We start from the raw sequence: 16,248 nt of genomic DNA, 5'->3' as shown, positions 1-16,248 counted from the left end.
ATAATGTTTTACTGATTTGGGCTGAGCCAACTATAAATGACGTCTCCAGACAAAAGCTGAAAGTGCAATAAACCAATTAGAACACTTCCAGATGATCGAAACCTCTCATATGAAATGTTGAAATTTTGAAGTTACGTCTACCAATTGGCAGGTTGAACTATTTACACTAAAATTACTTGATAGCAATTTTTCTCCAAATAGAATTTGTTAGATGGCTAGCTGGAGCATCTAACTGTAAATGGCAAGGCAAATATCCAAGATATAGTAACATGTCATCACAAACAATTAATGTAATACCAAAGAAGTCCTTTTATGTGATTCACAGAGCTCTATGCAGCAATAGAAAAGTACATTTAACATATTTCAACTAGATTGTATCATAATCAAGCCAACCAGGAGTGTTGATGTTGATCATTAATAGGATTTTGGCCTTTTTAAAAAAAAAATCAGAAACCAAATGGAATTCAAGTCTTAATGTTATTTTGCATTATCATCAATTACAACTACGAAAGATTAAAACATATACCAAACAAAAAAAAAATTGCTACTGAAACCTTCTAAAATCACAAACCTGGCCATGAACTCGCTTTTTTCTTGCAACAGAGAGACCAGATTGATTGAAACCTTGTGAGTCTGCTCCACTTAAGGCATCTTTTCTCTGACTACCATGACCACTCAACTGTGTCTTTCCATCCATTTTCTTGTTTTGAAGATTCCCTGCAGGCATCCCTCTGATATTTGGAGAACTACAGACAATTCTATTACTGTTTTTGTCTGTGGATGAAGACCACGGCTTTCTTGTGCTAGAATCATCCCCAAGCATCCGCAATTTCACGGAGTATCGATCTCTTGCACGATACAAATCCATTCTATGCCTCTCCACTGAATTTAGGTCCTCTTTAATAAAAGTAAGATCAGTTTGAACCTACAGAAAAGAAAAGTATCTTTTCAGCGAAAAAAATAAGATAAAAATAATTATAAATTATTGTAGTTATTTGTAAAAAAAAGAACTGTTAAATTAAAGTAAGAATATGCTAGAGCTACTGAAGAAGAAATATCACAATTAATGAAAATATATATGAACAGTAAAAAACAACACACCCAGAATTGATCAGTCAAATTGAAGAAAGAATTGGGTTGAACAGAAGGATGATAAAAAATGTGTAATCAGAAAAAATAGTGGCATAAAATACATGCAACAAACCTCAGTCAGTTCATCAACTTTTTGCTTCCGTAAGCAGTGTAAAAAATCCAGCAGTATTTGCATATTTCTCTCAGCTTCTTCGTGTTCCATTTTTCTCTTCTTCTCTGCAAGGAGGGACAAAAGGTTGTCCAGTTCCTTGATTGTGACCCCATAACCCTGCTTCAGGAACACAAAAGAATCACATTTAGTTGGAAAAATGCTCAAGTACAAGAAATTATGAGCTCATCTTCTTCTGTTCCATTTAAAGAGACATCAAATGTGATGCTTAGTTGACGGAAGTGGGTGGTGAAAATAGTATATTAAAACTATTATTCATGAAAATTCACTACACTCTTATAAGCTGACAGCTGAAAGCTTAAAACCAATTATACATTATCATTATCAAACACTTTAAAAACTACGTTAGGGGATATTTTGTACATTAAAATAGGAAAAATAACAGCAATAATTCTTGGTTCCTAAGGATAATGTCTATAGAGTAGCTAGATATGCATCTACAGATAACAAAGCTGGATCTGCTCCCAGCTTTGAGATAAAAAGTAATCTCAAATCTCATTTTTGGTCATTTATGGATTAGGAAAAAGATGGTATAAGATAACCTTTATCCTACTCTCTGCATAACTATGCCTAGCAAACACAACCTAAGTACCTTAAATGTACTGCAAGTAAAGCACTAAATTGACAGTAATGAAAGATCAAGTCAATGGACAAACTAATGCACTTAATTTAGCAAGCCTTCTTTGAGCATGTCATTCCAAAAGGAAGGTAAGAAAGGCAGCTCTGAAGAAGTATTCTGTTGTTTGTCTGAGTCTGTGTGTGTGTGAGTGAGAGAGACATCATTTGCAGAAGAACACCCACCGACCAAAACTTGATTTTGAAAGCTAAATGCACGCATTCCTCGATATAAGATAAATGAAAAAATTAAGATCCATTCCAAAAGAAAGTAACCTGTTGTAATGCGTGACGGAACTGTTCCACAGGGGATGCAGTTTTTGATATTTGACGAGCTGATGTCTTCTTCAAAAGCTACAAATGAAGTACAGAGAAATCGTATAATGATACGCTGCATTCTGGAGTAGAATAGACAATTTCAAGATATAATTACATGATCATAAAACAAACAGTCAAATTACAATTTCTACGACATCTGAAATCATGCAGCCAACATAAGAAAACAATAAAGATGATCTAAATTCTGAATTTTTCAGTTTTGATCTTTCATCATTATCTGAAGCATTGTGAAATAAGAAATGGGATATCCTGAAATATGGGATTCCGGAAAATAGATAGTAGGAATCTCCACGAAATTAATTCTGAACCCCCCGCGGGGAATTTAACTGTTTTCAGTGCTGATTACTGGGTATAAAAATGCTAAACCCGGCAAGATTTCCCCAAGTACACTGTGAAAGCATAGGGAAAACGATTGTAAGACAAAAGAGAAACAGGAAAAATAACTGTGCCAATTATCACTAAAGCGATTAATATTCGCTTTCAGTTCATACAGATGCTAAAATTGAATCATAAGACTAGACTTGGTCACTATACAGAAGACATCTAAAAGGTTTTTTGCGTTCTAGTAAATAGAAAATTCAAATCATATCAAAGTCAAGCCTTATTTTCAAGAAATCATAAAAACAGGACCATGATTCTGAAATATATTCAATAATATCTATTCGAAACCATAATTAAATCCAAAATTCGAGCAAATAAAGAGTAAATAAAACTAACCTTATCGAGCAAAAAGTTGGGGAAAAGCTGATTATTAGTGAGGAACTGAGTGCAACAAGGACAATCACTCTTGTTTTGAAGATGAGTAATGATACACATGTAGCAAAAGCTGTGACCGCAAGACGTTAGGAACGCGTCCTTAATTATCTGCATACAAATCGGGCACAACAAATCCTTATCCACCCCCGCATCTTCGGAAACGGAAGCGGAGGCGACGGCGGTTGCTTCGAAAAGAGACGGAGCTTCCTCGACGGGAGTTGCCTTGTCCGGCTTAACCGCCGGGACACGAGGGTCGGTTCCCGTTGAGATTTCTTCCATGTTTGGTTTATTGGTTGGTGTTACTTTTTTGGAATATTTTATTTGTTTTGGGAGGAATAAAAGAGGGGCCCATTGCGCGGTTTTTGTGAGGGTAAAAATACACCACGCCGTCGGTCACCTTCTAGACCTTTTGGTTTCTATCTTGTAATTTGGATAGCGCCAGCCGAAAATTGATGTGAAAATTACTTAGATTTTTTCACTTTTAGATACAAAAAATTCATTAAAACATATTTATTTTTAAAATATCGTCTCGGATTAAATCTATGATGGACATGCACTTAAGGAAAGACATGAGATTCTGAGTCGATGAATTTTAATCTAATTTGATTATGTAGAATTTAATTTTAATCGGGTCAAATTTAGTGTAAAAAATATTTGATTGACTAAAAATAATAGTAGTATAATTATCTTTTATATATTTAAAAATAATTATAATAATTTTTATTTATCTATTTTTTTAATTAAATATCTATTTTATTGAATAAAAATGAAAAATAAATATTTATGTGTCGAATGTAAACTTTTATCTTAAAATTGAATCAAATTTTAAGTAGAATAGACTCTCCCTAAATTTAGATAGAATAATGACTACTCAAAGTAAAAGAGATCTTTAAACCAAAGGTATACTCAACCGATGTTGATCAAGAACTGGTCATAATTACTCAGGTAATATCAACTCATCATTGGCGAGCTACAATTATCGAAGAATTTAATGTTTCGTAGTAAAACAACAATTGGACACTGATTCCATCACCAGAAAATAGGAAGTTAGGCTTGATGTTACTGTTGTTGTATCATGTATGCGTTGTTTTCGACAAAGAAAAATTCAGAGAGATTGGGAGTTATATCGATAATCACAACTTCAGTTATGAGATTAGAGTTTCGACTAGATAATCTGTGTGATCTTAGATGTTTTCTTGATTGAGTTGGTGTCTAAGTCAACCTTCACCACACCCATATGAAGACTTAAATTCACCAAGCGACGAATAAATCCACTAGGATTAAAAAATATGTGAAATTTATCACCAACGAGACTATACTAGCTACAAGGGTTGAGCAATGTGCACACTGTACGGACTAAGTGAAAATGAAAATGAGATGAAATGATTCCAAATGAGGTGCAGAGACTCTATTTATAGTAAAACTCCCCAAGATCCATCGACTTAGATCAAATTAAGATCTCTATTTTATCTTATCTAAGGAATTCGAATTCAAATTAAACATTATCTACATTATCAATTTAATTTAAGTAATTATGTCTTTTTAAATTAAGGAATAATCTTATTCTCTAAAAATCGGGCCAAGTATGTTGATCTGGATAAGCCCAATACTCCGCACAACACTTCTGCGGATATCTATGCACATGTCTCGATTCCGAATCCACGAGCCAAGACATTTACTCTTACTGGACCTAGCAACGTCTTCGTCGCTCCACACAAACGGACTCAGCCTTGATCCTTCACGAAATCTTCAACATTCTCCAAGGTTCGTGCCAAGCCTCAAATAGACACAAAGAACCTTTTCTTGTGAGTACTTGCACATATATCTCGGACCTAAATTCGCGGGCTGTGACAGTTTGTAGTAAAACAGTAGCGGACATACATCTCTGAGTCCGATTCGGTTCGATCTCTTATATTTATCGTAATCCATGATTAGATCTTCACATCTTTATTTATTACATATATTTTTGTTTACAGGCTTATTGGGAATGGTCATGGGATGAATTAGTCCAGTATGAGCTTTCAGCTTTGGTCCAATATGTTAACTGTGAAACTGGGCAGAAGTTGCATTATGTTGGGCATTCCTTGGTAAAAGTTACTGCAGTTTTTTTGGGTTCAAAACCATCTATCATGGCATATGCTAAGCACAAAATAAAACTTTTTTAGGGAACTTTGATTGCTTTAGCTTCCTTTTCCCAACAAGATAAGCTGATAAACATGTTCAGATCGGCTGCTTTGCTTTGTCCGATCGCTTACCTGAACCGGATTCAGTCGATATTAACAAAAGCTGCTGCTCAGCTGCATCTAGTCGAAGTAAGACAGATATTTCAATAATATTGGATGTACATAAATCTCACCATCAATTTAACAGTTCCCTTTTGTTTAACCAACAGGAACTAGACAGCTTGGGTTACTCTGAATTCCCACCAGGCTGGTGAGAATCAATAAACTTGATTAACATAAACATCATCAAATTCAATGCAGTCAATATATCTACTTGAAATTCTTGTTGGTTGATGTTGAACAGGGACATCCTTGGACCAATTCTGGAAAAGATATGCAATGAAGCAGGCACGAATTGCTCCGATATAATGACTGCTTTAACAGGTCCAAATTGCTGTGTAAACACTTCCAAGGCAAGCGTCTTACTTAAACATGAACCCCAGCCAACTGCAACTAAGAACATCATCCACTTATCTCAAAGTAACTGCCTTTAACTTCCATAATCTTTTCATCCCATCTGCTTTGTAATTACTGTGGGGGCATTTGGTATGTTGTTGAAACAGTGATAAGAACAGGGACCATAGCGATGTATGATTACGGCAGTGAAGATGAGAAAAGGAAGCAGTACGGTAACTCGAGTCCACCGGTGCACGACATGAGAAACATCCCGAAAGAGCTTCCTCTTTTCCTCGGCTATGGCGGTCAAGATATGTTAGCCGATGTTGAAGATGTGAAGGCTTTGCTAAATGACCTCAAAGATCATGAGGAGGGTGAGCTGTTTCAAGTATACAGCGAGGAATATGCACATGCAGATTTCGTTCTTGGTGTTAATGCTAGCCAAGTTGTCTATGATCCTATGATTTCCTTCCTCAACCTCCATTGACCTTCAACTTTGAGCTTTATTTTTTATATATTATCATTTTGTGCTAAATAACAAAATTTAAGCTTAAGTTTCCTCATCTCGTGCAATTTCATTGACATATGAAATACTGGTACCACTCTTTTAAGTAATTTTAGTATATATATATATATATATATGATAATTTTTATTTTTATTTTCCATAACCTTTTTTAATAAACTAATTTAAATCATTTATAATGTTAATATTGATATTAAATATGTTTAATTTTATAAAAAGTAGTTACTACTTTAAATATAATCTTTCATAGAACTTTGCATTTTTCAATCATTTGATACCTAAAAAATATTCACTATCTGAAATGATATTCCATCTCTCAAAATTATTTCAATGGATATGATCTAACGCCCATGGAATTTTCATGTCATCTTTTCCAAATTAATTCGTTTAATTTTTTTTAAAATAATTATATGTCTTCGACACATTTTATTTACGTTTATTCTTTTTAAATAAAATTTTTATAATGTTCTTTCCTATTTTTAATATTTATTTATATTTTATTTCAATTCAACTTAAAGAACTATGACATTTTTTATCACATAAACGAGAGATATTTTCGATAAAAAAAACAATTTTTGAAAAATATTTTTGCAAAAACCATTCATAGAGAAAATATCTTTTACTTACGTAATACAAAAAATATTAGATTAAAAAATAATATGGGATGAACATTAAAATGATAAATTATATTTAAATAGGATTTATTCGAGTAAAATTGTCGTAGAAAACGGCTCACGTGTCAGTAATAGGCGTTGGAAGCAGAGTAATTTTCAAGGTCCCACATCCTCTTGACCTCGTCCAACGAATAAAAATTTTCTTCCGATTATTTACAACGTGGCGAGCTGACGTGGTTAAACCTCATTGGCCAGAACACGTAGCTTCATCTGAAGACGAAGGGGATTTTTCTAGTATACACTGTCTGTCCAGAGGTTTCTTCTTCGACAGAGAGTTTCAATCTGGGTGATAAGAGGAAAATCACGATTTCCCGAGTAACTGACGGAAAATAAATTAAAGAAAATGTTTGGATCACGATCCTCGTTGCTAATAGCTTTATCATTGTTCTTCACATTCTTTACCATCTCTAACGCTCTTTACGGACCGTCGTCGCCCGTGATTCAGCTCACTCCTTCTAACTTCAAGTCCAAGGTAAACCTTTCATCATTCGCCGTTGATTTGGAAAAGAAAATGCCGTATAAAAGAATCGAAAAGAATAAGGAGGATCTAAATTTCTGTTAAATCAAGTGCATCGTTTTGTAGGATCACAATTGAATAAACTAAATGCGATTAAAAATGAATTAGTTCTTTAGAATTTTTGCCACTTTAACTATATTTTATTATAAAAAAACCTTTATTTTGTTTTGATTTTGAGTTAGTTCTATAATTAAATTTAGAAATAGGACATTTCTCAAGTTCAGATGAATGGTTTAAAGAGTTTCTATTCGTTGAACATAACAATTTTCTGCTTCTTACCATTTCGATTGGGTTTAAGCAACGATTTTAATATGCGGTATTTAATACTCTGTGATCAAAGTCCATATAGGGGATACAAATGTAGCATAGCAGTTTCATTGCATTATGAAACATCTCTTCTTTGAATCTGATTTTCGATTTTTTATTAATAATTATAGAAGGGAGAGAGCCAAATCTTTTCAAGGCGAATAGATTATTCACGATGATCTTTGAATTGTGACAGGTTTTAAATTCAAACGGAGTTGTTTTGGTTGAGTTCTTCGCGCCTTGGTGTGGACATTGCCAAGCTTTAACACCTATATGGGAGAAAGCAACCAATGTCTTAAAAGGTGTTGCTACTGTGGCAGCCCTTGATGCTGATGCTCACAAGTCCCTTGCTCAGGTTTGGGGAGTTCAAATCTTTCAAACACTCCTTTTCCTTAAATCTGAGATGTAATTTAGGTTCTATATTGTCGGTATACTGTTTGTTCAACTAGCAATAATAGTTTGCCTGCATTTCCTTGTTTTGTCTAAACTTTTAGGTTTTGTCATTTTGGATGGGATTGTGATTTACACATAATATCTTGCATCTGACTGGAAATTATTTGGTTCACTGTTAATTTATGTGCTTATAAGACTTTCTTCTGATTGCTACACAGGAATATGGGATTAGAGGATTTCCTACAATAAAGGTTTTTGTCCCTGGAAAGCCTCCTGTAGATTATCAGGGAGCTAGGGATGTCAAGCCTATTGCAGAATTTGCCCTCAAGCAGGTTTGTTATAGAATGTTAATTGTTGAACCACAAAACTAGTAAACCGGCTAGAATCGGTAGAAAATGGGAAACCGAGAACCAGTAAAATTGGTTTTCTTTTGTGTTTTCTTTTTAATTAATTTTGGGTTTCTTTAACAAAATAATTGGTCTTTTTCATTATGTTTAAGCCCTTTTAACCGAATTTTAAGGTCATTTGTAAAATTATGAAGTGCAATTCAAGTGAATTAATTTTATAGGACTTGAGTTGATTTATTGTTAATTTTTATGAATTATACAGGTAAAGGCACTATTGAAAGATCGTTTGGATGGGAAACCATCTGGAGGATCAAGTGAGAAATCTGAACCTAATTCATCAGTAGAATTGAATTCCCGCAACTTTGATGAATTGGTGCTCAAGAGTAAAGAACTTTGGATTGTGGAGTTTTTCGCTCCTTGGTAAGCATGCTTTAATTATTAGTCTAATACTCATGAAGTAATGGTGCTTCACTAGTATCACTGTATACTCACATGCATGAAATTGATAATGGATGATCTTTAAGCTTTCGGGTATTTATGATCTTTAAGCTTACGGGTATTTATGATCTTTTTATGAATAAGAAGAAATCAAATCTTCTAAGTTTCATGATATTTTCGTGAAGCTATTAATTGTGTGTGTGTGGCTTTTGAAAGATATTAATTCAACAATATGATGCTGCGACCATCTTATCAGAAGATATTACTTTTGATGTGATTTTCAAATATCCTTTTGAACATATGACATTGAATTTACTGAAGACCAATAGTCCAACAGAGCAATTAATATGTTTCGTATGTGTCTATGAAGTTGTAAATTTTGATATAGAAGATGTATATGCCTTGTGCAAACTGCAAAGGATATCGTATAAAATAGATGGGATTAAATCGATCTCAATGCAATAGTCTATGTTACATAAAATTTTGCGCATAGTCTATGCTTGCTAACATAGTAAGTTTCTAGCTCCTAACTTCTGATTGTGGTGATTAATACCTCCTTGAAGGTGTGGACACTGTAATAAACTTGCTCCCGAGTGGAAGAAGGCTGCTAACAACCTGAAGGGGAAGGTGAAGCTTGGTCATGTTGACTGTGATTCTGAGAAGGTAATTATACCAATAAATTTTTACTTGGATATGCTGCAATTCTGATCGGCTTATTTACAACTTAGGAATACGAAATTTTTGAAGTTGAATTTTCCATTACTTTGTGTTTAGATTTGATATTGCAATGCATCTGCCTTCTGAGAATATTTTCATACCCAGAAACCACCCTGTGAAATCTTATTAAACAGAATAAGGTGCTTCTCTATTTTGGAACACTTTCAGTTTGAAAAAAAGGATAATAATTATTATCATTTATGTTATTATCGGAACCTTTCTAATTGTTTTTTGTATTGTTGTTTTAATAATGCGGTGTGGCTTTGTAGTCTCTCATGAGTAGGTTCAATGTACAAGGGTTCCCCACCATCTTAGTATTTGGGGCTGACAAAGATAGCCCACTTCCTTATGAGGGAGCTAGAACCGCCTCTGCCATTGAATCATTTGCTCTAGAGCAGCTTGAAACAATTGTTGGACCTGTTGAAGTGACAGAGCTGACTGGCCCAGTAAGTCACACGCATGATTCAAAAATAGTTCAGCCTTTTCGGAACTATGTAGTTTACTGAAAAGTACAATCTATTATTCAATATAGGATGCGATGGAGGAAAAATGTGGCTCAGCCGCCATATGCTTCGTTGCTTTCTTACCTGACATTCTAGACTCCAAGGCCGAAGGAAGGAACAAGTACCTGGAGATGTTATTTTCAGTTGCAGAGAAATTTAAAAGAAGTCCTTACAGGCAAGTCCATGGAAGTTAATTCTCTCTCATCTCGATTTGTGTATATACGTTCTGATGATAGTTTCATCTCCTATAGCTATGTATGGGCTGCTGCCGGTAAGCAACCAGATCTTGAAATGCGTGTCGGTGTTGGCGGATATGGTTATCCAGCTCTTGTAGCCTTGAACATCAAGAAAGGAGCATATGCCCCACTCAAAAGTGCATTTGAACTCGAGCATATCATGTAAGTGTTTCTTTTCCAACTTTGTGTAGAATGTCACCTTTTATGAATGAACCAAAATAATGTTAGAATATGCAAAAAAAAATTGTCCATGTCAGCGAGTTTGTGAAGGAGGCAGGGCTCGGAGGGAAGGGAAATTTACCATTGGAGGGGAAACCAAAGATTGCAAAGACAGAACCATGGGATGGTAAAGATGGAGAAATCATCGAAGAGGATGAGTTCTCACTTGAAGAACTCATGGGAGAATCTACAGAAAGCAAAGATGAGTTGTGAAAAAAAATCCGGATTAGTTTAGGCAAAATGAAGGGATTTTGATGATTGGAGTAGCCGGGTTGTCGTTTATTTGGTTTTTATGAATTGAACAGTTATCTGAAGGGATTGGTTTTTACTAATTGAAGCATTTTATTACAAATGATCAAATAAATATAAGGAAACTTATTTCATCTGCCATCAGTAAATGTTTAAAGTTTTGTCTATTATTAGTACATGTTTAAACCATCCTTCACATACCACACACAATTTTTTCTTCAATGGGTTGATTTTATAAATTAGAGAGATCTACTAGTACTAGTATAAAATTATTAGTATCGTTTTATATTTAGACACAAGCATCCTCGAATTCCAGCCATTCCAATGGAGTGATTGTCAGCGACCAAGGGCACTAACTCTTGTTTATACTAGTATAATGTGTCACCCTTGAATTCGAGCCATTCCAATGGAATGATTGTCGACAACCAAGGGCACTAACCCTTGGGGTTAGAAAATTATGTTTATCCATTTTACTCTTTTTTACAGCTCGTTGACATTATAAATATCTCATTTTTAGTCTAGTGGTTTGAGGTTTGAGCGTGATCTTTCTAAAGAATTCTGGTTCGAATCTTTTATGCGAAGACTTTCATTTAATAAATATTGTTAATAGAAAATTATTGATTATAATTATTGTACGTTTCTATTTCTATTGGTTTAAGCAGAGAATCATAGTAAGTTGTTTTTATGATTTGGAGGAAGAATCACAATTAATTGTTTTTATTGAGAGTGATGAGTCGAGAGCGATGAGAAGTTCTATCTCCTCTTCAATCTTACATGAAGATTTATGTTATTATTATTTGGATGAAGTCACAATTAATTGTTTTTATTGAGAGTAATGAGTTAAGAGCGATGAGAAGTTCAATCTCCTCTTCAATTTTACATGAAGATTTATATATTGATATTTAGTGTTATTATGAAGCCTAAGGTTATGATTGTTATATGTAGGCAGGCAGAGTAAATAAATACAATTGTCTGATAATAAATTTGATCCTGACAAATTTCACGAGTCTGACAATAATTATATCAAAAAATTGTGATCAATCAAAAAATATAAAATTACGAAAATCTTTACCAACAAAAAAATTCTTCCAAAATTTTTACATAAAAGTAACATCCAAAAGAACTCTTTTATAAGCACTATATATATATATTTGTAAAATGGATATATTTTAAATTATATTGGATATCATAAATTTTAATATCAAGATAATGTATAATCAATTAGATACTAAGTTTAGGTGTTGTGAGGGCACTTGTCTTTCTTCACATGTAATCGACTTCCGAACTCGTTTTACAAGTAATCTTTGGTTAAGTGTAGATCTTAAAATTATCTTTAAAAGGGGTTTTCAAAATTTCATTTTAAAAGGCAATTTATAGGTGTTCGACTCTATCTAATCTCCGATGGTGACTTCAAGTCTTGTTTTTAAAATCAAATTTCCATAATTCAATTATACTTTGAAAATAATAGAAAAATGTTAAATTTAAATATTATTTCGATAAATTTGAATAAAAAATTTCATAATTATTATTATGATGATTATGACATGATTAACAAGACTAACAAATACAAATTTAAAGAAATGAAATGACAGAGAAAAGTTGGTTTATATAGTTAACGGGAAAGAAAGTGGCCAAAGGATGTTTGACAATGTAATCGGCAATGATAGAGCAGGTTTTCTGATTGGGGTGAAAAGAATCCCAAAACACGTACTTGTCCGCATTAGAACATGTAAATGAGTTTCTCCGATTGCATGCGTATCCCATCTCGAACAACCCTGTCGCACAACACGCCACCCCTGTTTCCTCGACCCCTGCCCATTCATTCAATATTTTAGACCACGTCAAAGTTTGTTGAATTTTCATAAATTCTCACCCAAATACCTACCATAATCTGCAGGCTTTCTACCATAGGGATCCGAAAAGACCATCTGCATCCCATCAAACTTCTTGTTCTGTTCAATCACCAAACTGTTCAATTTGCCATTGAAAGCGGCTGCCACATAGTTGAAGCTACCCACACACTCGCTTCCTCCCATAAAATTCCCGGTTCTCTCCAATGGCATACACCCCATGAGAGGCAGCCCTCCTAACGATATTTTCCGTGCCCCAAATTCATGCAACTTCTCCGTGAAACTTCCAGCGATACCGACCAGGAAGTTTTCGTATTCTTCTACGGTGTATTCCGATGAAATGCCCGGGATCGCGTAGCAGTTCTCGAGGAAATCGTTTGTTCCCGTGCTTGTCATGCATAAAGCATGGCTGATTACGTCGTTGGCTTTACGTTCTCCTAGATAGGCTTGCAGTTGCTTTTGATAGTTCTTGTAGTACTCCAATTGTTTCCATAGTGGTATCACTGACTGAAAAACCAGAGTTTTTCAAATAGTCAAATTATGAACATGTATTAGACACGAGCATTGAAGTGTTGGAACTTACTAGAACATTGGAAGTGGCAATGTCATAGCCGGTTGCGGTGGAAGCGAACGTAACCCCAGTGGCGAAATCCGATATATTATACGATGGATCGAGATAGGCGGGAATAGTTTGTTTGAATCCGAACGGTTGTGATTTTGCCATTGGAGAACCTTCCCGTCGGACAACCGCCGTTAAAGTCTCGACCATAGGGATAGTTTTTCAAATATTCGTCTTGCCTAAACTAAATTATACTGCAAAATAACAGCCTGAGTAAACTATATTGTACTATGAATAATTAAATTATTATTATTCTATTTTAATATTGATTTTTTAATAAAATTACCATTAAATTTTTTTATTTTGATTATCGATAGTTAAAATAATAAAAAAGCATGTTATTATATTCTAGGGATGGGAATCAAATCCAAGATCCCTTGTACAGGGGTCCACACTTCCAAAATTTATATAGATGAAGTTAGGGGTTGTTTGTTTACCTCTTAATGGAATCATTTAGCGTTGAATGTTGAACCGTTTAACATTCAGCGTGTTTGTTTCGTTCCTCTGAATGATTCAGTGCTGACTGATTCAGCAAAACAGTGTTGAATGATTCAACACATAAGTACATTCTGAATCATTCAGAGCTAGTTATTAAACAACATGTCACATTCAGAGCCAAACCATTCAGAGCCTCTGAATCATTCAACATTTGAATCATTCAACACTTAATCATTCTGAAGTAAACAAACAACCCCTTACTCTTTTTTTATAAGAATTTATTTGTTCCATTTATAAATTAATAGGACATTAAAATTATTTAAATATAATGTTTCAATTCAATTAAAAAATTAACGTTTTAAACTAAAATATTTATTTTTGCAAATATATAAAATATAAAGCATCTCTTTAATTATTGTTAGTTGAGAAATAATAACATTTGTTTATTGTACTAAATTTGTTGATTATATCACCTAATCTATTAATTGGTTACTTTTATAATAGTTTTTGTCATTATTAATTATTTATTATTTTAGAAAACTTTAACTTTTGTGTATATTGTGTCAACAATCTTTAGAACAAATAATTAAAAACTCTCAGTTAATATATTTTTTTTCCAAGTAGTTTGTTCAATACCTATTATAATAAAAAATCTCCTTCCTCTCTCTTAAATAGGAATTGTTAAATAAATAATAATCTTTGCGTATATTATTGTCGTCGTCTTAACTTCTTTTTCTATATTTTGATAGTTAATTTTACTTTCAGTATAGTTTTGTAACATTTTTCATCTTTATTTATAATCATAATTTAGTAAATATTATTTTATAATATTATATTTGGTAAATTAAAACATAAAATCTTACGTTCTAAAATAAATCAAATAGAATACTCTAACATTTATGAAAATATAATGTCACATTGTAATAATTTTATAATTAATTTTATTAGTATAAATAATTTTATATTTCACGAATCAAACGTCTCATAAACTATATATATATATCAACAACGAGTTGGTCTAGTGGGATGAGATATTAGATCCCTTAAAACAAGGTTAGGGGTTCAAATTCTAAAGTTTGCGAACGGAGTAAACTGAGTTGGGAGGATCATTATTGTCTATGCAATACTCGATCTGGATTAGTTGATTAATAAATCGAAAATCGGTGGTTATAAAAAAACTATTTATATATATATATTGTATATATGTATAAAATAAGTATTTGTTTAATTATAAAAATTTTAATTGGATTTGGTATAAAAAATTAACCAAACACCAATCCATTACACAAAGTTATACAACTGTCAAAATGTAAAATAAAACTCATACAAATATAAGCGTACTTTTTAAACTGAAATTCCAATAATCAAACTCAACCAAAAAAATTATATAACTATAAATTTTAAAATTTTAAAAAATACAAGCATTGCATTTATACAAGAAATAATTAAATTAAAAACATAGATTCAATAAAATAATGTAAGTGAAAGAAAATATGTTATATAAAAATAGATTTATTTTAAAAAAATCATTCTAAACCGAGTGATAATTATATTAAATACCAGACATAAATTCATTCTGTAAATGAATAGTTTTATTTAAAAGTTATATGGAAATATAAAAAAATACTATAATAATATTTTAAATATTGTTTTAAAAATTTAATAATATTTAAGTGAATTGATATATAACTAATAGATGATATCGGTCTAATTAAACTTTTAAGCATACACATGCAAGTTTTTGGAAACATAATTGCAAGCAGGCAGGATGGATGGTGTAGACGTGTAGTATTAGTGTCTAGGTCCGGTCCCCCAACAAGAATGGAGGCGCTTTTCCCCTTTTCCTTTTCATTCAGTTTATTCCCCATTTTTATCTTTGCAGTTTTTGTCAATCATTTTCATTTTCTCATAACCTACATTCATTTGGCTGAGCAATACCATACCCATTTTTGCGACAATAAATTGAACACTAATACACACAGATTCTGAAAATGACTTCAAAAATAGTATAATAAGAGATATAATTAGAGATTTAGAATCTATCGAGTGGTCTTAATAGTTAAAGAGAGTGTTGTTTTCCCTTAAGATTATGAGTTACAAAATTTGCCTCTGTTAGATGCTTGCCGTTGTCAATGATTTAAAAATATTCTGAATAGATATTATCTCGTAAAAACCTCAGACCATTTAAAAATAAAGAATTCAAGATTCATGTAAGTCGGGTTTTTAATTTTACTTAGATATCGTAACCTAAGTACCTAAGCAGTAGGTTTGGGAAATGGTTGAATTAGTCTTTTGTGTCGAGTTCTTTAAATTTTTTCTCACCGCCTATAAAATTAGTCCCTCCGCTCGTTATTTCACACAAGCCTTCTATTAACATCTATAGGTGCAGAGGCGGAATTACATGCGTCAGACGAGGTCACGATCCTTTCAAATTTTGAATTTGAAAAAAGAGAGGTTTAATTACAAATAGAAATGCTAAATTTTTTTTTTCTGATTTAGGAGTATAAACCTTTTTCCGATGAAAGCAAGTATAACAAATATTATCATTTTAAGTGTTTAGATCATAATAGATGTGTCAGATTTTGACTGTCATAATAGTTGAGACACTTAAAATAATAACGTTTGTAAC

General features: G+C 32.8%; 3 protein-coding genes and 1 pseudogene across 4 annotated transcripts in view; 2 read left to right on the top strand and 2 right to left on the bottom strand.

The window, feature by feature from the left end:
* LOC120196735 (E3 ubiquitin-protein ligase COP1-like) overlaps positions 1 to 3,342 on the bottom strand; it is a 37,630-nt gene extending 34,288 nt beyond the window's left edge. The window contains exons 1-4 of one of the 2 annotated variants that reach the window (XM_039198467.1): positions 2,933 to 3,342; positions 2,153 to 2,230; positions 1,205 to 1,363; positions 572 to 925 (exon numbers count right to left, since the gene is read on the bottom strand). In XM_039198467.1, coding sequence (XP_039054398.1) covers positions 572 to 925; positions 1,205 to 1,363; positions 2,153 to 2,230; positions 2,933 to 3,250 — 909 coding nt within the window. In that variant the 5' untranslated portion in view covers positions 3,251 to 3,342. The remainder of the gene's footprint in view (positions 1 to 571; positions 926 to 1,204; positions 1,364 to 2,152; positions 2,231 to 2,932) is intronic. The other variant, XM_039198468.1, reaches the window with a different exon arrangement.
* Positions 3,343 to 5,336: 1,994 nt separating this feature from the next.
* LOC120196852 (triacylglycerol lipase 2-like) lies at positions 5,337 to 6,118 on the top strand (the record flags this gene model as incomplete). The annotated part of the gene is made up of 3 exons (XM_039198554.1): positions 5,337 to 5,404; positions 5,498 to 5,673; positions 5,757 to 6,118. Coding segments are annotated over 3 exons (564 nt in total), but the record flags the coding sequence as incomplete, so codon positions are not given.
* A 935-nt stretch (positions 6,119 to 7,053) lies between these two features.
* On the top strand, positions 7,054 to 10,856 carry LOC120196599 (protein disulfide-isomerase like 2-2-like). Its single transcript, XM_039198368.1, has 9 exons — positions 7,054 to 7,259; positions 7,807 to 7,965; positions 8,222 to 8,335; positions 8,613 to 8,770; positions 9,352 to 9,451; positions 9,775 to 9,951; positions 10,038 to 10,183; positions 10,260 to 10,406; positions 10,502 to 10,856. The coding sequence occupies exons 1-9, from the start codon at positions 7,131 to 7,133 to the stop codon at positions 10,674 to 10,676; spliced, it is 1,305 nt and encodes a 434-aa protein (XP_039054299.1). The 5' UTR covers positions 7,054 to 7,130; the 3' UTR covers positions 10,677 to 10,856.
* Positions 10,857 to 12,239: 1,383 nt separating this feature from the next.
* Positions 12,240 to 15,487, bottom strand: LOC120196851 (annotated as a pseudogene).
* Positions 15,488 to 16,248: the final 761 nt, after the last annotated feature.

Source organism: Hibiscus syriacus, unplaced genomic scaffold (assembly GCF_006381635.1).
Source record: "Hibiscus syriacus cultivar Baekdansim isolate YM2019G1 unplaced genomic scaffold, ASM638163v2 tig00117034_pilon, whole genome shotgun sequence".
Lineage (NCBI taxonomy): Eukaryota > Viridiplantae > Streptophyta > Magnoliopsida > Malvales > Malvaceae > Hibiscus > Hibiscus syriacus.
This window is presented reverse-complemented; position numbering and strand designations above follow the sequence as displayed.